Consider the following 22560-nt stretch of genomic DNA (forward strand, 5'->3'; position numbering starts at 1 on the left):
CCAGTGCAACCTGTGTGGACAGTAACTTTTGATCCACCCAAATTCCCTGGCACTGTGTCAGATCCCCCCAAATGGGCAAACCTAGGGTAGCTGTTGGGGGAGGGGAAAAATAAGTAGGTTAAACTTCCCATTGGCTCAAGCGGGTTGGTGGCTTGAGACTGAAATGAAGTCAGTTTATAGCCAAAGCAAATACACACACACACACACACAAGTGAATGAGACTCATTATGCCAAAACCGTCAAAGAGCTCAAACTCTCAAACGCCTCAGGCCACCAGTGACGACAAAGTTAAAGTCGAATTTCCAAGTCAGCTTTCACACAGGACACTGAAGAAATCATGATGAAAACCGATGAGTATAGATGTAAAGAAATTTCTTGCAATTAGCTCATTCAAAATGTTGCCAGAAATTCAATGGTGCTCTGGAAGGAACTGGCTCTGCAATCAGACATCAAGGGTGCTATTTGCAAACTAGATCCCTTGACTTTTGATGGGGGAAGCTTCATTTTTCTCACTCAAGAAGTTAGGAAAAATAGGATCTACAGAGTTTTACAGGGTTACTGCAGCAACTGAATTATAAAAAGGTATTTGGAAAACATCTGGAAAAGTAGGCACTCAGGTATTCTAAAACTTGGGAAAGGAGGAAACCAAAAAAAAGCTTTTGTTTCTAGGAAGGGGGTGGGGTGCATTTCTCTGAAATGGCACATGACATGGGAAAGAGAGAGCCCACGTTCAGAAAGTGGAAACAGGAGAAGACCTACCAAGCGCCATCCAGATGCTAAATCTGATCCAGGTGTCTGTACTCAACTGGACCATCAGGTAAATGTTCACCAGGATGCTGAAGGCTGGCAGGAACGGTAAGAATGGAACCTAAGGAGGGAAAACATCTCAGATATACTCAAATTTTAAAACACATTCCTCAACTTGTTTTGACATGGTGGCAACTAATTTGACATACATAGATACTGTCACAGTGTGTAAGATTATATTCTCACAAAAAGAACTACTTGAACAAAAACCACTCATCTACAGAATGGGCTTCACAGATGGCTCAATGGTAAAGAATCCACCTGTAATGCAGGAGACCTGGGTTCGATCCCTGGGTTGGGAAGATCCCCTGGAAAAGGGAATGGCAACCCACTCCAGTATTCTTGCCTAGAGAATTCCATGGATAGAGGAGCCCATCGGGCTACAGTCCATGGGGCTGCAAAAGAGTCAGACACGACTTAGTGACTAAACAACAACATCCAGAGAATACTAAAAGGAGCCCCATATTTCCCATTGTTTACTGCAGCGCAAAGCTACAGAGGGTTATCCAGCCGCTAACACCTGCATTATCACCAAGATGCAGCAGGTCTCAGGGTTTAGTTCAGGGTTTACTGGTTTCATTCCAATATTAAGAGGGCATGCCACTGGAACTCTGACTACTCTTGAGATCTCAGGGGGCTTCTTCCAGGAAACCCTCTTCAAGCTAAATTCTGCTCTGAGTTCAAATGGGACAGAATAACTTCACTTCACAGTGGAAGGGCTTTGGACTTTCTCGAACTTGTAAAATATTCTAGTTATTTTTCTGATGCTTTAGAGTATTGAACAAGAAATTTGTCTACTATTATATAGAATAATGTATTAGGATCACACTCAAGTTTTTGAAAAGAATACTTAATACAAAAAGGAACATCCCAAAGGACCGTGTCGCTCTTGTTCACTGGTTAACATCATCAGAGTGCTTTTTTTTTTTTTTTTTAAGTCACAAAAACTAACGTACAAGAGAAAACATGCATGATATTTAGGATCATGAATCCTCATGAAACATACCATAAAGGCGACTTTCTGCTGATTCTGGGGCTGCCTCCAGATGATGAGCACAATGGCGGCACAGAGAACGAGAAACAGCACCAGGAGAGCCAGGCTCCACGCTTCCCGTCTGGCGATGGCGTGGACGCTGTGCGTGGTCAGAACACTCAGGCCCAGGATGAGGAATGCTGCGGAGATGACAGGTTCGTGAAACAAAACCAGCATGTGACCTTCACTCAGACCCCTGCATTCAAAGTCTATTTTGATATCAAGTTCTTTATGTATCTACTCTGCCAAATACTAAGATTCTTCATTTCTATTTTGGAAAGACATGCCTGATTTCCATGACTTAAGAATCCCGCTTCGCCCACTCATGACTGTCTCCTCCTTAGAAGGCAGCCTCCCCTCTGGGCTCTACCATCCTGCCTTTCTGCCAGTCTCAGATGACATCACTTGGATTGATGGAACATTGTCCAGGGTGGCTAGTTCCCTTTTTTTCCAGTGGGGAAAGCAAGTCTGTTCGTGTTCAGCTGTTGTAGACACTGTTCATATAAACAGATAATACACGATCTGCACCTTTTCTTCCTGTTTCAGAGCGGCATCACTGCCTACCCAGATGATCTCTGATCATCGAGTCTGAATTAGGGGTCCCTACCATGCGCTCTCAGATAAAGCTGTACTGCCCTTAGCTTGCCGCCAATGCGGCTGCTCTGTAAAGTCCAATGAGAGCAAGAACCATCTTTCCTGACATCCCAAGTGCCCAGGGGGGTTCCTGGCACATCAATAAATGTTGCTGAAAATACGCTTGATTACGTAACTGTGGGTGAGCAAGCAGGATCTGCGGTACGGCTCCCACGCTCCCTGGGTCCCAGTTCAGCTATAGGCAGGGGTGCTTCGCTTCCCACAGGAAGAACCCTCACGGCTCACGAAATGGACCAATTCTGCACTTCTGCCACCCTCACCTCAGGGCAGCAGTTCCCAACCTTTCTGGCATCAGAGACCAGTTTCATGGAAGACAATTTTTCCATGGACGGTAGGGGATGGTTTGCGGATGATTCAAGTGTGTTATGGTTACTGTGCACTTTATCTCTATCATTATTACATCAGCCCCCGCCTCGGATCATCAGGCATTAGATCCCAAGGGTGGGGACCCCTGCCTTAGGGAATTTCTTCTTTTCTTCTTCAATTACCAATATACCATCAACTTATCCTGCTAACATAAGGAAGGTCTCAATGACCAGTGACCCCTTAGGTGAACATTTCAGGACTGAGAGCAGTGCTAACATATTCTTTCATCCTCTTTCACATCATACCTGCTCCGCCCCCCCCCACCCCCAACACACTGGGTCTTTATAATGTATACGGTGAAGGGAACTTACCCAGGAATCCTACCAGAAAGCTGACGAGAGAAGCAGACTGTTTTGTGGGCAGAAGCGAGGGGTTGAAGAGGGTTCGCAGGCTGAAGCCCTGTCCTGGCAGCATGGTGACCTGAGACTCGCTTTTGGAGGTTCTGTTGGCACACGACCCCAGAGCTTCTTTCTCAGAACAATGCTTGGGCTGCTCGTAAGATAAGCCGGGCTGGTACCTATTCCAAGTAAAAGTGTGTGTCTTTATTCTCAAACAGACATTTGGTCCAAATGAAACAAGCACCTAAAACTCTAATGGAGATATTTCCATTCACAGCTGGTGCAGTAAATGCACAAGTCTTGTGGTTGCAGCCTCAGGGTTGCTGAGGCAGGTCACACATGTGCTCAGCAAAATACCTGCAGCAACTCCGAATTTCCTGATAGCCACTTGATTAGAAAGTTATATATATTAGACGCCGAAGAGAGTTACATTTTAACGTGAGGCACCTGTGACGATAAATGATTACTCTGGAATTATCTATGTTCAAGGGAGATGCCGTTCATGAACACAGCAACCCTGTTAACAGAAACCCTGGTTAAATATCAGCTACAGGGTAACAGGGGCTTCCCCCATGGCTCAGGAGTAAAGAGTCCGCCCGCAATGTAGGAGCCGCAGCAGACGCAGGTTCAGTCCCTGGGTCAGGAAGATCCCCTGGAGGAGGGCATGGCAATCCACTCCAGCACGCTTGCCTGCAGAATCCCATGGACAGAGGAGCCTGGCGGGCTACAGTCCATGGGGTCGCAAAGAGTCAGACACGACTGAAGCGACTTAGCACACACGCACGCACAGGGTAATATAATATGCAGCCTTCAGTTTGGTATTGGAAGGTCTCACTGCAGCCTGCCTCCAGTCTCATCTCCCTCATCAGCCACCTCCCACCCATTCTCCTTTATTACTGATCCCCTTCCTCTTTGGCTGGTGTCAAGATATCAGCCTGCTTTAGCTCCCAACATCTGCCCTGGTCTCCCCAGTGCGATCTTCTGAGAAGCTTTTGCTTAAATTTAAAAGTAGTATTTGTCTCCCATCTGAAGAAGAAATATGCTCACTGTGAAAAAATACACAAAAGCATGCAGAAGAAAATTAAAACCATCCATAACATTCAGTGTGAATCACTGTTAGCATTTTATTACAATTTCAGCCAGTTAAAAATGCAAATATGTATATATATTTGCAAAAATCATTTTTTGTGTGTAAATGTATGTTAGTTAAATAAATTCAGATACTACATGTAGCTTTGCATCCAGAAACTGATATCTCTCTCCATATAATTAAATATCATTTTATTTGCTGTAGAACAGTCTACTGAATAAATGTACTCTTATATAACTATTCTATTTTTTTAACTGAAGCACAGTTGATTTATAATGCTGTGTTAGTTTCTGGTGTACGGCAAAGTGTCTCAGTTTATATATGTCCTTTTTCATATGCTCTTTCCATTATGGTTTATTATGGGATACTGAATATAGTTCCCTGTGCTACACAGTTCAGTTCAGTTCGGTCGCTCGGTCGTGTCTGACTCTTTGTGACCCCATGAATACAGTAGGAACTTATTGTTTATTTATTAATTATTATACTATGACAGGGAAGCCTGGCATGCTGCAGTCCATGGGGTTGCAAAGAGTTGGTTACGACTGAGAGGCTGAGCGCCAGCACAGCCAGTTAACACCGTTCTGAGAGTTTCAGGCCAACAGCAAAGGGACGCGGCCATACACATAAAGACTAAAGCTTTAGCCTGACAGCTTAGCAGCTGCATCACCAGGACTGAAAATACAGTATTCTAAAGTGTTTTTATGCATTATGAGAATTTGTTGTTCACATAGATTAGGCCAACCTATTGATAATTAACAACTGTATTTGTTTGCTTAAGGACCAAGTATGCTAAATAGACTTTGTATTCACGTTTGTATGCCCATGGCCTCTCACTTCTGTGAGACAGCTGCTGCTGCTGCTAAGCCGCTTCAGTTGTGTCCGACTCTGTGCGACCCCATAGACGGCAGCCCACCAGGCCCCTCTTTCTCTGGGATTCTCCTAACTCCATGCAAACAAGGCCAGTGAGCCCTAACTGTCTTTATTTCCTGGGTGCCAACTGACACACATGCTTCAGACCCATCCGGCAAGGAGGACAACCCACCTGAGGATGAGAACACAGGCCGCGACCAGAGAGTAGGCCAGAAGTGTCCCAATGGACATCATGTCCACGAGGGCCTTCAGGTCAAACAGGAACGCCATCACAGCTGTTGGGGAAAAGAAAGAAGGGGAAAGAAGAGCACCTGTGAGAAAATTCCACACAGTTGATGCCAAGTCAGAGACAAGGGATGGGAAATTTTTTGTTTTAGCGCCGATGATAAGTCAAGTAAAGCATAGAAAGTATATTTCTCACAGTTAATAAGATGTTCCTTAGGTCATACACACTGCTAATAAAACTTCAAAACCCCTCAGCGATCTATCAAGTACAAAATACATCTACTTTGATTACTTAAAAAATATTGCCTTGACAAAGAGTGAAAATACTGTACGACAGAATATTCGCCTTTGATGTTTCAGAAGAAAAAACATTGCCAGGAAATACTGGCAGGCTCCTTTTAAATAAATACATAAATAAATAAAAGAATTCAAATGGAAGAGCTTTCATTATAGATGTTATATAACCATTTTAATTTCCATCTGCATTCTGAGTTATATCTTGGACAGGATAAGGTCCAATTAAATTATGCTTCAGATAGAATATAAATCCTATCCTGATTAAAACCACACACTCTGACTAAATGTAAACCATTTGGGTCTACCTCCAAGCCCTAATAATGTTAAGAGGCAAAGTATACTTCACATAGCTGAATAGTTAACTTGCAGCTTGCAATTTTTTTCTCCAATGAAGCATCAAACTAGTGACGATATTAACTGGAATTTACCAAATAGTGGTCCTTATCATAATAAGTAGAGAACATCACACCCCACTCATGTGGCACTCCAGACATCTCAGGAATGCTTTCTCTCTTTATGATCTCAATTTATCTTCAATTCAATAGTCCTATGAGACGGGGGCAATCATTTAGGTTCAACTTTATAGATCAGCATTTGACTGTTTTTGAATAAACCCCAGCAATTTCACATGGCTTAACCTAATAGGATCATTACTCTTTTAATAGACGGGTTAACTTAGCAATGTTACAACTACTGGGTAGAAGTGGTGTATGTGCGTGTAAGTCACTCAGTCGTGTCCGACTCTTTGGACCCCATGGACTGTAGCCCAGCAGGCTCCTCTGTCCATGGGATTCTCCAGTCAAGAATACTGGAGTGGGTTGCCATGCCCTTCTCCAGGGATCTGCAACCCAGAGATTGAACCCAGGTCTCCTGCACTGCAGGTAGAAGGAGGCTCCAGCTAAACCAATATGCCTGCCCGTAGCCCTTCTAAAATAGCACATAATTTTTTCCTTTTTTTTTTTAGATTTTATGTGGACCATTTAAAAAGTCTTTATTGAATGTGTTACAATATTGCTTCCACTTTATGTTTTGGTGTTTCAGCCCTGAGGTATGTGGGATCTCAGCTCTCTGACCGGGGATCAAGCCCATACCCCCTGGATTGGAAGATGAAGTCTGAACCACTGGGAAGTCCCACATTGTTTCCTTAAATACATCCCATGCCTTATTTTGAAAATTTTCCATTGCTAGTATAGCTATACATTAGATTACAATTTTAATGTGTCTTGTAAGAATCACAGATAACCTGTTTTAGGAAGCCATAACAGAAGAAAGTGATAAATTATCCATACAAGCTCTCTGATCTAAGTTAAAAACAAGCAAGAGGTGAGACTACAAAATAGCAAAAATGTAATATTCAGAAAACTAAGATCATAGCATCTGGTACCATCACTTCATGGCAAATAGATGGGGAAACAGTGGAGACAGTGAAAGACTTTTTTGGGGGGGCTCCAAAATCACTGCAGATGGTGACTGCAGCCACGAAATTAAAAGATGCTTACTCCTTGGAAGGAAAATTATGACCAACCTAGATAGCATATTAAAAAGCAGATGCATTACTTTTCCAACAAAGGTCCGTCTAGTCAAGGCTATGGTTTTTCCAGTAGTCATGTATGGATGTGAGAGTTGGACTGTGAAGAAAGCTGAGCACCAAAGAATTGATGCTTTTGAACTGTGGTGTTGGAGAAGACTCTTGAGAGTCCCTTGGACTGCAAGGAGATCCAAACAGTCCATCCTAAAGGAGATCAGTCCTGGGTGTTCACTGGAAGGACTGATGCTGAAGCTGAAACTCCAATACTCTGGCCACCTCAAGCAAAGGGCTGACTCATTGGAAAAGACCCTGATGCTGGGAGGGATTGGGGGCAGGAGGAGAAGGGGACGACAGAGGATGAGATGGCTGGATGGCATCACCGACTCGATGGACATGAGTTTGGGTAAACTCCGGGAGTTGGTGATGGACAGGGAGGCTTGGCGTGCTCAATTCATGGGGTCGCAAAGAGTCAGACATGACTGAACGACTGAAGTGAACTGAATGTTTCAGTGCACTAAAAATGTTAAAATTATCTTCTTTTAATTATTAATTTCAATATCTTATTATGCTGTCAAATTAAATTCTTTCTAGAGGAAGAAGGGTAAATTTTTTAAAATTCTGAATACATAATAGAGAATTAATGGGCAAGATTTTACAGGAAAAAACAAAAGCTTTTATGGAGTAAATAAAATATGTTATCTTTTGTCAAGATTTATGAACTTTCATTAATATCGCAATGCACTGTTTAATCATAAAGTGGGCCTTACATCATCTAGTGAAAACTTCATTTTATGGGGGCAGACATCTTAAGCAGTAAGAAAATAAGTAATTTGACCTCCCAACATACATCTTAATAAAGGGCCAAGTTTATTAGAAGACATTTTATAAAGGGCAGTTGTTTAGGAAAATACTTAAGATTCTGAAAGAATCCTATTTCATACATAATTAAATATTAGTATTCTGTAATCTAATTTCCCAACAATTCAGAGCCTCGATAAAATTATCATCTTTGGTCTGAATTTATACTACTAAGAGTGTTTACCGTTTTTTCTCTAAAGCTTGCTAAAGTCCTTCTCTTGCTCCATATAACAGCACCTCTAAGGTCATTCACTCAATCTGCAAAATCTGAAAGTATTCATGTGGAATAAGAATCTGGACAAAAGCATTTTGATGGATATGATGACATGCCAAAAGGGAGGCATCCGGAGTTGTTTTTTTTTTTTGAAAACATGACAATATCAAAGCTCTTGAAAGGAAAAATAGATTCCTAATGGGGTTTATGATAATATAGGTATTAGTAACTCTTAAAGAACTATGATGGGCCCAGGAAATGGGGTTAGCCACCATACTGAGGGCAGTGATAGCAACGGCCAAGTATAAATTATCTTTGATATTTCTTATATTTAATTAAGAATGTGTAAACTTTAGCTTTTCAAAAATCCTATGACCATTTAGCAATATTCAACTTATATCCTGGATAACAAACAAAATATTGAATCATTATTTTTAATTAACAATTCAAGGATTAAGTAATCATTCTTTAATCAACATTTTGTGTGTGATAATACAATTTTATGGGCTCGTTTCATTGATCTGAAAAGCACTGAATACTTGATACACGATAAAGAACCACTGTAACCACTGTACATTTGTTAGAAGCACAAAGGTTAAGGTAACAAAATGGTAACAAATCTCAAAGGGTCAGTTACGAATTTCAGTAGACCACCGCCACCACCATTTGCAGACATGATCCCAATATTCATACCCTAATTTATCAGTGATTTTGTTTTCAACTTACATGCACAGCAAGCAGACCCGCTTTATAAGTCCATGCATGCACATAAAATGATCAAGTCTAATGTTGAAGAATCCTATGTTTGTAAAGCTTACCAGAAATGACCCCTGCGGTCAGTGTGGCAGCTACTGGTGACTGCCTCTTACTCACTCTGGCAAGAAATCTAAACAGTAAACCATCCCGGGCCATGGCAAACAGAATTCGGGGTAAAGGAAACATGGAACCCAGAAGACTAGAACAGAAAAATTCATAATCCACAAGTGAGTTATTACAAGTATTAGTCTAGACGAGTCTATACAGGTAAAGACTGGACACACTAGAGTACAGAACCTATACCAAAAAAATGTTCAAAACAGGAAACATTCAGAGAAGTTATTGATATTTATATATGTCAAAACAGAAAACCACCTAATTTTCCATTTTTTCCCCAGAATCCTTGGTGAAAAAAGATCCCCCTTTACTTAATAAAAGTCAACTCTCTCTCACCTGCCACTGCACCCGATGATAAAGTAGCAATTATTGGTGTCTTCGTTTTGGAATTGATTTGAGCTAGACATTTGAAAAGCAACCCATCCTCCGCCATAGCATAGATTACACGAGGCATTGGGAAAATGGATCCAAGAAGACTGAATAAAAAGCAAACACATGCAGTATGGCAAACACATTCATGCAAGATTACATCACAGAGCTGCAATTAAGTCATTGTATAAAACTCAGCATCACAGCTATTTGTTATTTTTTAAATGTAATATGATTGGGTATTTAAAAATATTAACCATGGAGCAATTTATTATACTCTCAGAGATAATCTGCTCAGCACAATTATCAGGCTAAAAACAATGCTGCAAAGAATTTGTGTAGGCCCATGATTACTACCGAATTAAAACTAAATAATTAGATTAAAAAAATTTTTAACTTAGAAAATTTATAAATTGATATGTAATTATAGAAAAGACAGTAATTTAATTTTATAGTATCTAGTCACTTCATTTATTCAATAATTACACATTTACATATATTTTACCATGATTTTTTGATCAAATTTGAAATAATTCTCAGCAAAAGATAATCAAGATAGAAAAAGGAAAAAAGATGAACTTGCTGTAAATTCAGTATATAGAAGCAGGCTGAATTAATTATTAGCAAGAGTGAAGTTTAAGACAATGATTTTTGCTTTAGCTGTTTTGAATTACTTGTGTGTTTACTGACTACATCATTCCATACATGATTAAGTTGTAAAAAAATTTACAATTTAAGAGAAAATAAGTAAAATACACTTTTTAAACTCCATCTCCTTTATCTTTTAATAAAGCGTGGTTGAGCTTGGCCACAGATAAATCTCTCTTCTAAAACTATGGTACAAAGTATCTTTACAGTTCAGATTTTTGAAACTATTCAGAATAAACCTTAATATTATCAGATAGCTGAGGATCCAAGAGAGGTAATTTGTAATTGCTGCTTAATACTATCTTGAATACAAAAAAACAAAAAGAATTTTGAGGGGGGATAAAAGAGCTAGGCAGATGAATTACACAAAAAGATTTATTTTTTAAATTTCAGACTTTTAGAAAAATTTCACTTCAAAAAATTAGTAATCAAGCAGAGATTAATTTTCCCTTGTAACAGTGCTCTACAGTACAGCACTCAAGTGAAATATGATCACATGTTAAGTTAAAATATAAGCAGCTCAGGAAACTTGAGAAATGAATTATAAAATATTAAAATAAGCAGCTACTGAAAATCTGAACACCTGAGATTCAACTATTCTTATCACACAGATGTATACAAATCTCCACCATTAACTTGAAACAGTAATTTCTATTTCTAGACCAAGTTCACCCTGATCAGTGCTAAGACAAAAAGTTTCAATGTTTCATAATAAGAAGCACCTTACACTTAACAATGCCACAGCATATATTTTTCACAAACACAGACTTGATATTATTTTAAAAAAACAGCAGAAAATGTCAAGTCTGCACATGAGGTCTCAGTTGTCTGTAGCCCTGTAAGTAACACCAAAGACAGCAGGGAAACATACTAGTGTAAGTACTGTCAAGTTTTACAATAAGTTTTACACACATACATATACAAATGTGTAGGAAATATATAAATGTACATAAATGCCATATATATCCTTGGAAGCTTGGACCATCATTATCTTTAAAAACTGACTTTTAACAGCTCAGGGGGAAAAGATTTTATCACTTAAGATTTCGATACAGCAATTCTGGGTGAACAATTCAGAGAATACAGTTGTAAGGTATGTTTCTCCTATTAGGATTGTTTTTAAAACATACAAAAGCAATTCTGTGGATACCAACTACCTCTGCAGTAACCCACGCAGTCCTGCCCCAAAGACAATGCGATGTACCTTGTTGACAAAGCGCAGAGGGAGCCTGCTGCAACGACGTATTTGGCTGGCCCCCATCCAACGTACTCGAAGGCCACAGGAAGCGGGCTTTTCTCATCCAGGAGGTAGTACGGCATCATCAGTGTTAAAGCTGCCGAGACCCCAAAATAGGCCATAAAGCAAACGAGCAGGGAAGTCACAATTCCAATAGGAATAGCCTTCTGAGGATTCCGGACTTCCTCACCTAAGGAGACATAAACAAAAGACTGCATATTTAATAAAACACAACTAGTTTATTGCAGCGCTGTTTACAATAGCCAAGACACGGAAGCAACCTAAATGTCCATCAACAGAGAAATGGATAAAACGCTGTGATATACAATGGAATATTACTTAGTTTTAAAAATAATGACATAATGCCACTTGTAGTAACATGGATGGACCTAGAGATTTTCACACTGAGTGAAGTAGATCAGACAGAGGAGGAGAAATAGCATATGACATCCCTTATATACAGAATCTATAAAGAAATGTTACAAATGATCTGTTTCACCCTTGATAATATACATGCTTCGATGCTGTTCTCTCAAAATATCCCACCCTTGCCTTCTCCCACAGAGTCCAAAAGTCTGTTCTGTACATCTTTGTCTCTTTTTCTGTTTTGCATATAGGGTTATCGTTACCATCTTTCTAAATTCCATATATATGAGTTAGTATACTGTATTGGTCTTTATCTTTCTGGCTTACTTCACTCTGTATAATGGGCTCCAGTTTCATCCATCTCATTAGAACTGATTCAAATGAATTCTTTTTAATGGCTGAGTAATATTCCATGGTGTATATGTACCACAGCTTCCTTATCCATTCATCTGCTGATGGGCATCTAGGTTGCTTCCATGTCCTGGCTATTATAAACAGTGCTGCGATGAACACTGGGATGCACGTGTCTCTTTCAGATCTGGTTTCCTCGATGTGTATGCCCAGAAGTGGGATTGCTGCGTCATATGGCAGTTCTATTTCCAGTTTTTTAAGAAATCTCCACACTGTTTTCCATAGCGGCTGTACTAGTTTGCATTCCCACCAACAATGTAAGAGGGTTCCCTTTTCTCCACACCCTCTCCAGCATTTATTGCTTGTAGACTTTTGGATAGCAGCCATTCTGACTGGCGTGTAATGGTATCTCATTGTGGTTTTGATTTGCATTTCTCTGATAATGAGTGATGTTGAGCATCTTTTCATGTGTTTGTTAGCCATCTGTATGTCTTCTTTGGAGAAATGTCTGTTTAGTTCTTTGGCCCATTTTTTGATTGGGTCATTTACTTTTCTGGAATTGAGCTGCAGGAGTTGCTTGTATATTTTTGAGATTAATCCTTTGTCTCTTGCTTTGTTTGCTATTATCTTCTCCCATTCTGAAGGCTATCTTTTCACCTTGCTTATAGTTTCCTTTGTTGTGCAAAAGCTTTTAAGTTTCATTAGGTCCCATTTGTTTATTTTTGCTTTTATTTCCAATATTCTGGGAGATGGGTCATAAAGGGTCCTGCTGTGATTTATGTCAGAGAGTGTTTTGCCTATGTTGGATGCATGAGACAAGTGCTCAGGGCTGGTGCATTGGGAAGACCCAGAGGGATGGGGTGGGGAGGGAGGCGAGAGTGGGGATTGGGATGGGGAACACATGTAAATCCATGGCTGACTCGTCAATGTATGGCAAAAACCACTACAATACTGTAAAGTAATTAGCCTCCAACTAATAAAAATACATGGAAAAAAAGAAAAAAGAAATGTTACAAATGAACTCATTTATTTACAAAACTGAAAACAGACTTAGAGAAAAAACTTGTGGTTGCTGGGGGGGGGAAGGGTCGAGGGAAGGGATAGTTAGGGAGTTTGGGATGGACGTGTACACACTGCTATATATAAAACGGATAACTAACAGGGACACAGTGCACCGCACAGAGCACTCTGCTCAATGTTATGCGGCAGCCTGGATGGGAGGCGGTGTGGGGAGAATGAATATGTGGGCATGTATGGCTGAGTCCCTTTGCTGGGCACCTGAAATTATCACAATGCTGTTGTTTTTTTTTATCACAACTTTATTAATCAGCTATACTTCAATACAAAATAAAGATTTTTTTAAAAAACAAAACATGAATAGGTAAAACATGAATTCTTCTGCTTCACAGTAATTCTACTCAGCTTCTGTCCTTTCTGTTTTCTCAGCTTGCTCCATCTATGCTACATGAAGTTCTCTCTCTTCTTGAGGGTCCTACGCTGTCATAAAAAGATCAAAGTCCAGAGGCAAGAAGAGAAAGCAAGATATCCTGCAAGTCAGTTTCCTGCTTCCAGAAAGAAAAAACATGCTATTCCAGCACCACAAAATGTTTAGAGATAGAAAAGCAGTCTTAATCCATTTGGAAAATGATTCATCCATGGAGATTAAACATGGCATTCTACAGGCCCTTAATTATGAAGGCTCCTAAATATATGGAGACAAACTTCTTCTACTCAGTGCATTGATTTATATTAAATTTTAGTTTCAAAAAAAAAATAGTACTTTGGAGATCTTTCTAATAAGAGTTGGCATTTGAAATACCCAAAATACGGTCAATTATAAGGCCCTGCAATACTGTGAACCCAGAGGAAGCACTAGGGAGTGACTGTAACATGACTACTTTTTGTACTGGATAAAGAGAAAAGAACGATCACAATATATTTTGTCCTATTAAAGAAGAAACAATTTAAGAGCATGATCATTATTTGTTACTCACTGTGATAGCACTCGGAGAAGGCAATGGCACCCCACTCCAGTACTCTTGCCTGGAGAATCCCATGGACGGAGGAGCCTGGTGGGCTGCAGTCCATGGGGTTGCTAAGAGTCAGACAGGACTGAGCGACTTCACTTTCACTTTTCACTTTCATGCACTGGAGAAGGAAATGGCAACCCACTCCAGTATTTTTGCCTGGAGCATCCCAGGGACGGGGGAGCCTGGTGGGCTGCCGTCTATGGGGTCACACAGAGTCGGACACGACCGACGTGACTTAGCAGCAACAGCAGTGATAGCACTTCCAGACCAAAGATTAAAGGCAGTGATTACAACCAACATTTATAAAGTAGCTGACAGCTTGCACAGTATTTTTCATAATGTATTTTGTTGCTGTTGTTTAGTCAAGTCAGGCGTGTCTGAATCTTGGGGACCCCATGGACTGTCTCCCACCAGGGTCCTCTGTCCATGAGATTTCCCAGGCAAGAATATTGGAGTGGGTTGCCAGTCCCTTCTCCAAGGGATCTTACTGATCCAGGGATAGAACCCATGTCTCCTGCTTGGCATGTGGATTCTCTACCACTGAGTCACTTGGGACACCCATACTCTATCTTAGACAACCTTCATAACATCTGAGGGGGAGATTCTGCTCTCCTGATTTTACTAACATGGAACCAAAGCTCGGAGAGTTTCATTAAGGTTCTTTTCATACAGCAGGGGCCACTTCTGGGTCTGGGACAAGCCCTTATTACCCCAAGTTCCACTCTCTTCCCTTGACCTTCTGTTGTCACCCATGGGTACTCATGTGGTTCAAGGAACACTCTTGCCTTCTACACAGAGCCAAGACTCTGCTCTTACCAGTTGTTGCAATGCAGTCAAATCCCACAAAGGCATAAAAGCAGGTTGCAGCCCCAGCCAAAGTTCCTGCAAAGCCATAAGGCATAAAGCCACCAGCCCCATAGACGCTTGTTCCATTTTCAGAAGGTGGGTCCCTAAGGAGGAGAAGAAGCACATTGGAATGTCATTTTCCTAGAAAACTGCTTATTCAAGAGATTTGTCTCAAACTCCATTCTTGGAAGGTTACTCTGTTCATCATCTCTTGGAAACTAATATGTACAAAACTAAAAGTAAACCCTGATTTTTTTTCACCCACTCCTAGAGGATATGATGGTGTTCCCAACAATGGCTCCCTCACCAGTTGCCAGCTCTCAACTGGAGGCTGATCAATAGCATGAGCAGGAGGCTCAGATCCACTTTGGCTGGAACTTACAGCCAGGCAGGATTTTGAGAACAGAGATCCCACCTATGTATGGGCCATGATCTGAAATAAAGACCAGAGACTTTCTCTTATCACAGATAGCGGAGCAGGCTGAGCATTTGAAAAGTTTACTATAAGACATGTGACAAAGTGAAATAAAATTCTCTAATCTTGATAAATAATACTGAAGTTTTATTACATGCTAAAAATTGTATAAAACCAGAATATACTAAATTTTTGCCTCATTAGAATGGCTACAAACAACATAGGTAAATAAAAACATATACATCACTTCATGTAATAGATACTTCTGTAATCTTATTTACACATAGGACTATTAAATTAAATATTAAACTTAAATCTTAGGATGAAAACTTTCATTTGAAAATTCATTTTTGAGATCAAGTTTAAAGTGAAATGTATAGACAATTCTGCTTATGCAATCAATAACATCCTCAAGAAAAAAAAATCAGGCATGAAAATCACTACAAGGTTGAAAGGATGCAGTGGAATCAAATGGTGTCTCCAAAGGGAAAAACAAAAGGATGCATGATCCAAAAATGCTCATTGTTCTTTAGAAGTGACAAACATTTGGGGGAAGAAACATTCTTCCAATGGTTAAGATCTCTCATTTCTTCCCTTAAACCCAAAGCCAAACCTGAAGTTAAGAATCAGCAGTTTCACAGCTTGAAACAGCTGCTCAGTGGTGAACATACCTACACACTCGTGCTTTGGGGAAAACCTGGGAAAAAGAGTCTTGAAATAGAATAGACCTTCACAAAGTTCTCTGAACTAAAAAATTTGAGAACTGTTGTTCTAGAGGAAAATGTAACATAAGACAAAAGCAGGCAAATTAAAAAAAAAAACAACTCAAAATAGGAGGGAAAAAAAACAAATATTTTACCTGGCACTTGCAGATATATTTTTGAGAAAGTCTTCACTAATCTTCCAGTTTGCCACATTTCCTTTCACAAACCCAGCAACCATTACAAAGAGAAGCACCAGGATATTGACAGCTGTGAAGATTTTATTCACCCAAGCAGACTCTTTCACTCCAAAAGATAAAAGACCTATGGAAAAATAAAGGGTGCTTTCATTTTTACCTCACCTTTAGGAAAAGGCTACAGCAGTTTGAGACAGTTACAGGTTTTAGGATATTATTTCAGCAGGATTCATATATTTAACTGACACTATCCCTTTCTATAGAGAGTTTTCACTCAGTCACCTAAGTGTATACAGAACTAAAGATTTCAGAATGCAGACTGTGCTCAGAGCTGGGAGATTTCACACTCTCCAATTAATGAATACATTTAGGAACTGGGTATTATGACCAATGGGCGGGTAGAGGAGCATGCTAAGTCATCGCACTCGTATTTGACTCTTTGCGACCCACGGACTGTAGCCCGCCAGCTCCTTTGTCCATGGGATTCCCCAGGCAAGATTACTGGAGTGGGTTGCCATGCCATTCTCCAGGGGATCTTCCTGACCCAGGGATCAAACCCACCTCTCCCGTCTCCTTTACTGACAGGTGGGTTCTTTACCACTAGTGCCAAGGGAAGCCCTAGCATTTCAGGCAGGCAGATGTGCTAGTAACATCAGGAATCATTCACAGGTGGGCAGGGCCAGGTAGAGGTAAAGTAACTTAATTTTAATGAAATGCTATTCTTAAAAAGCAATTTCAAGGTTAATGGCTGCAAAATTTTGAAAGAAAATTTTCTTTCTCTTTTCTTTCAATCATATTTTCTGCCTCCTACTTACAGAATACATTAAACAAAGTAACTCTTCAACTGTCACTCCAAAGATTTTATTGAATCAATTCTCACTTTAATAGCTTTATTTTTATATTTTGATTGTAAAGGCAATCAATTTCCTACTCAAGTAACTTGAAAATACAGAAAAAAAGAAAGAAAATAAAAGATCAAGTGTAATTTCCTCTTCAGAATTTTGCGTGCACGCGCGCGCGCGCGCACACACACACACACACACACACACACACACACACATTTCCATGTCAACAAATATATAATTTTTTTTTTAACAGCCACATACTCTTCTAATCTATGGATACACTATACTTTACTCCTATATTTACAAACTGGTCATTGTTAGTTTCTTACAACTATAAATAGTACTGACCTAATCATCCTTTTACAAATATCTTTTAACACCTTCTAATCATTTCTTTACAATAATTTTCTACAAGGTAGCACCATATCAGTGACATACACTTTATATACGACTTTTAGTTCATATTGTCATAACAGTTTCCAGAAAGTTTGGCCAGTTGAAATTGTCCATTTTTTCCCATTAGGTTATTCTTATTTGTACTGATTTATAAAGCTTATTTATACAATAATGCTATAAGCTCTCTGATTGTACATGTATACAGCATGTTTTTCCCAATTCATCATGCACTTTTTTGGGGAAAGAAGACCATTATACTATTGCCATTTATTACCTAGACTCAAGCGTGCTAGGGGCAAACACACGGGCAGTGCCTGCGTTGAAGAGGAAATCAACAGGCCGGGCTGGCTCCGTGATTACAAAGCCAAGTGATGTGGAGTCGATTATAACCTGATGGACTCCACCTACCACATTAATTAAGTGAATTATGCACTTAAATAATTTTTAAGTTCCCTTATAGTTCTAAATTTCTACAATTTTGTATCTCCCAAATTACAAATATTAAAACAATGTGGTTAATTTGAAATATGGGCTAGCCTATTTCTCCAATAAAAGAATGACAAAGGTTTTGCTCAGTTTTATTTTACTCTGTTAACAAGAAGATTCAGTTTTTATGGCAGACACTGCTTGTGGTCTACCTAATTATCATGTAATAATTTTAATTTTAAGCTTAGTGTTGATAACACATGTAAGAAAATTTTATAGTATAAATTTTTCCTCTAGTTTCTACCTCTAGGAAGATTAATGTTAACCCCAAAACATTCATCTTTATTTCCTTCCAGTCCTTTCCTGATTGTATCTATCTTATTAATATTTTAATCCATCCTGTATAAGGTATGAATTATGGATCAAAGAAAGTTTACCTTTTACTGTTGGGGGAATAAGTGTGATGAAAGGCTTATAATCACATATTTACTTGTATGTATACCACCCATGTCAAATCAGCAAAATTATACAAGCAGGGATGAGAATGCTGAATTTCATCCCCAGAATTATACAAGAATACAACTCTATTAGCAACATAAAGGAAAACCACATGGTCAGTATAATTATTGACTCTCTCAGTACAACGGCTGACTCTGCAATTGTCTGTCAGATTAGGAAACACTATGCAACTATACACCTTGGAAATACACACAATACCTCTATAAGACTTTGGAAAATAACAAAGCCACTTCCACGGTTTGTTTCCCAATACCCCAAGTGTGCTCTCATTCTGAAAGCCCCAGCTCCCGCCAGTAGACCAGTTACCTCTTGAAATTCTGCCTATGCTTCCCTTGTATCATTAATAAAAACAACAGCCTCAGTTGATAAGACAATTGAGACTGCAATATGAATAAAGATTATAGCAGGAGGTTTTGGTCTTCAAAGTTTCTAAGAACAAAGTTAGCCTGTAATCTTGGCCTGTCCTGAAAGAAAGGCATGATGCTCGATGAACTCAGGACATAAGACGCAAGCCAAGGCCCGAGTCTTGCCACGGAATTTAATGACGGGAAATGTGTCACAGCTACATGCTTCTCATCATTTAGAGATTAAAGCTGAATATTTAAGGTCACTGAAACCATCCCTAAATAAAGTGTGGTGTAAGTAATTTAATGTTACTAGGCTGTTGAGAAACCAAAACAAACAAACAAAGCCTAACACCTGTGGAAAAACCACTGATGCAATTTTTTCTGACATTAGGAGGAAAATATCAAATAATTAGGACCTATAAATTTTGTTCATGTCACTAACCCTGTCCCTGCATAAAACACCAAATTAACAGCTAACATTTTAAGGGGCAAAGCTATTTTTAATTATATAATTTTTAAAATATGTTTTGATATGAACCATTTTAAAAAATCTTCATTGAATTTGCTATAATGTTGTTTCTGTTTTATGTTTTGTTTTTTTGGCCATGAGGCATGTCCGATCTTAGCTTCCCCGACCAGAGATCAGACCCTCAACCCCTGCACTGGAAGGCTAAGTCTTAACCACTGGACTGCCAGGGAAGTTCCTTAATTATATAATTTTATAAGGAAAAATTATAGAAAGAGAGGGAGAAAGTAACTCGAGATAAGGTTGGACAGGAATGCAAGAGTATATCAAGCAGAAAGTAGAAACAGACATGAACTTTATTCTTAGTGCAGTGCTTGATGGGTTTAGCAGGAGTACAAGGTAGAATGACAATCAAAATTGAAAATGTTCAAATAATTAAAATAAATATCAGGCAGGGATGAGCTGTGTCTACAAAATGAAACTGCCTGCCATTTAAGTGCTTACTATGCATCAAGCAAGAAGCTTGCACAGATAAACACTGACATCCTCACTTTATGGATGAACAAACTAAGTCATGGAAAGATTAAGTCATCCTATGTTCCACAGATAGGAAGCAGCAGAGTAGAACTGAAAACCTGGTCACTCTTGATTCTAAATCCTCTGCCTTTCTAAACCACTATGCTACACAACTGATGAAAATGGGAAAATTCTAGCATCAAGTATGTTTGTTTACATAATGTCTGCATCAAAAAAATGACAGGTGGTTTGAATATGCTCCCTTTTCAACCAGATGTCTACATTCTATAGGCATAAATAGAAAGACTGAATTTCTTCTAGAAACAGTATGCTTGCAAACATCTTTAGTTGTAACTGACAAGATGAAATAATGTCCCAAATTTTACATTCTTCCTTATTTTGAAACTTTGTAGCCATTTCCACAAATCTCCAATTCATATTATAAAATTGATGTACCTTGTCTGATTATTTAGTGCCTTCCAGGTATCATTTATCTCGGAAGTACCAATACTATTTCTACAGTTCTGTATAATTTAGATTTCTTTATACATACACAGCATTTTATTTATTTATTGGCTGTGCTGGGTCTCTGTCACCAGTTGTGATGAGTGTGGGCTGCTTTCCAGTTGCAGCGTGCCAGCTTCTCATTGCAGTGGCGTCTCTTGTTGCTCGAGAGCATGAGGGCTCGGGAGCTGGGGCTCCCAGGCTCTAGAGCACAAGTTTAGAAGTTGCGGCAAACGGGCTTAGTTGTTCTACGGCATATGGGATCTTCCCAGACCAGGGATCAAACTCACGTCTCCTTCACTGGTAGGTGGATTCTTTACCACTGAGGCACCAGGGAGGCCCTAGATTTATTTTTGAAACATGCCTATCACATAAGACAAAATGTGATTCTAGGTAGTGACGAGGCCCACAGATCTCCAACAGTAACTTCTGTGTGTAAATATCTTGCCTAGCCCTGGCACTTCAGCCCAAAATTCAGCGGTAACCTATTTTCCTGGGACAACTAATCTGGCTCGCCTTAGGGAGAAGTGTAACTGGTTTTCTTACCTGCAAGAAGTAATATAAGGCACACAGCAAAGAAGTCTGGATACTCTGCAAGGCCAGTATAATTCATTTTGAAGTATGTCCGGAAAAACTGACCGATTTGCTTGCTAAGAAGTTCATCAAAAGTGCCACTCCACGCCCTTGCAACACTTGATGTTCCTTCCAAACCACAGAATATACAAGGTCAGTGGGAGAAAATTAATACCATCATGTATGCCTCTATTCTAGGACGAACATGAGTTAGTTCAGACAGAATTGAAAATTTTCAACACATATACCATCTCACAATAGCAAGCAAATGCTCAAGTCCGTAACTGTGGAATCAGGTAACTTTACTTGCATTAAAGAATTGTTGTCTTTTAAGAAACAGATTTTCAAGTACACTAAGGGACATATTCAGGGAAAAAAGCAGAATCACCGAATTTTGTGATTAGGAGTCACTGAGAGATCACAAAAATGAGACACACAGGGAGTAAGTGATATACTCAGACCGCCTAGGCGCTAGTTAAAGCAGACCCTACACAAAACCCTAAGGCCACTGACTCAGGAGTGCTATTTCTACCATCCTAACCAATTAGGTTGAGTTTTTGGAAACATACCTATCACATAAGATAAAATGAGATTCCAGCCAGTGATGAAGGCCCACAGTTCTCCAACAGTGACGTAAGTGTACAAGTAGGCAGACCCAGTCTTGGGAACTCGGGCCCCGAATTCCGCGTAGCAAAGACCTGCCATCACGGAAGCTAGGGCAGCAATGAGAAAGGAGACCACAATGCTGGGGCCAGAGTCCGCTTTGGCCACCTCCCCGGCCAGCACGTAGACCCCAGCGCCCAGCGTGCTGCCCACCCCCAGGGCGATGAGGTCCACGGTGGACAGGCAGCGACACAGTTTGGTATCTTCTAAACTGTCCAGAGTGACGATTTTCCTCCGGACCAGACATCGGGCAAAAGACAGCGCTGCTCTACAGGGAATCATTCTGAAGACGGCAACCTGAGGAAGAGAAGGGACGGCGTTAAAAGCTGGTCTGGAATCCTCTCTCCAGTTCCCTGCCCAGCTTCCCGGCAGCTGTGGCACCTGACTGCTTTTAACTTGATGCTGGAGGTGTGGCCCAGAGCAGTCAGGAGGGTTAAATACACTGTGTTAAGTCACTTCAGTCATGTCTGACTCTTTGCGACCTCATGACAGGCTCCTCTGTCCATGGGATTCTCCAGGCAAGAATTCTGGAGGGGGCTGACATTTCTTTCTCCAGGGCATCTTCCCAACCCAGGGAATCCTGAATCTCTGGGGAGATTCTCCAGGGAATTCTGGGGAGATTCTCCAGGGAATCCCCATCTCTAAAGGGATAGAACCCGAATCTCCTGCATTGGCAGGCTGGTGGTTCTTTATCTCTAGCGCCACCTGGGAAGCAATAAGCCCAAGCTGTGATTTTCTGAGTGCACTTTCACGTGGCCCTTTAGAAGGGACTGCCACAAGTGGCTTTTTTGGGGGGCAAAGGAATTGGAACCATGGGCAATTAAAAGGATTTGCCATTTTTGTGTGCTATTGCAACTTTTTAATAGATAATTTTATTTGAAAATTTAGTTAAACCATGTTGGGATAGAAACTTTTACACAGCTTTTTGTTTGTTTTTGTCTTTTGTTTGTTTGGCATGTGGGATGCCAGTTCCCCAACTAGGATTTGAACCC

General features: G+C 40.0%; 1 protein-coding gene across 4 annotated transcripts in view; it reads right to left on the reverse strand.

Moving 5' to 3' along the window:
• SLC7A2 (solute carrier family 7 member 2) overlaps nucleotides 1-22560 on the reverse strand; it is a 71587-nt gene that overhangs the window by 8218 nt on the left and 40809 nt on the right. For 3 of the 4 annotated variants that reach the window (XM_061134962.1, XM_061134961.1, XM_061134960.1), the window contains 10 exons: nucleotides 21475-21865; nucleotides 20879-21034; nucleotides 16275-16440; nucleotides 14971-15104; nucleotides 11375-11597; nucleotides 9490-9629; nucleotides 5331-5433; nucleotides 3172-3377; nucleotides 1814-1980; nucleotides 760-868 (listed from right to left, as the gene is read on the reverse strand). In XM_061134962.1, coding sequence (XP_060990945.1) covers nucleotides 760-868; nucleotides 1814-1980; nucleotides 3172-3377; nucleotides 5331-5433; nucleotides 9490-9629; nucleotides 11375-11597; nucleotides 14971-15104; nucleotides 16275-16440; nucleotides 20879-21034; nucleotides 21475-21850 — 1780 coding nt within the window. In that variant the 5' untranslated portion in view covers nucleotides 21851-21865. Of the gene's footprint in view, nucleotides 1-759; nucleotides 869-1813; nucleotides 1981-3171; nucleotides 3378-5330; nucleotides 5434-9098; nucleotides 9236-9489; nucleotides 9630-11367; nucleotides 11598-14970; nucleotides 15105-16274; nucleotides 16441-20878; nucleotides 21035-21474; nucleotides 21866-22560 lie in introns of all 4 variants that reach the window. The other variant, XM_061134963.1, reaches the window with a different exon arrangement.

This window comes from Dama dama, chromosome 32 (assembly GCF_033118175.1).
Source record: "Dama dama isolate Ldn47 chromosome 32, ASM3311817v1, whole genome shotgun sequence".
NCBI classification, from domain to species: domain Eukaryota; kingdom Metazoa; phylum Chordata; class Mammalia; order Artiodactyla; family Cervidae; genus Dama; species Dama dama.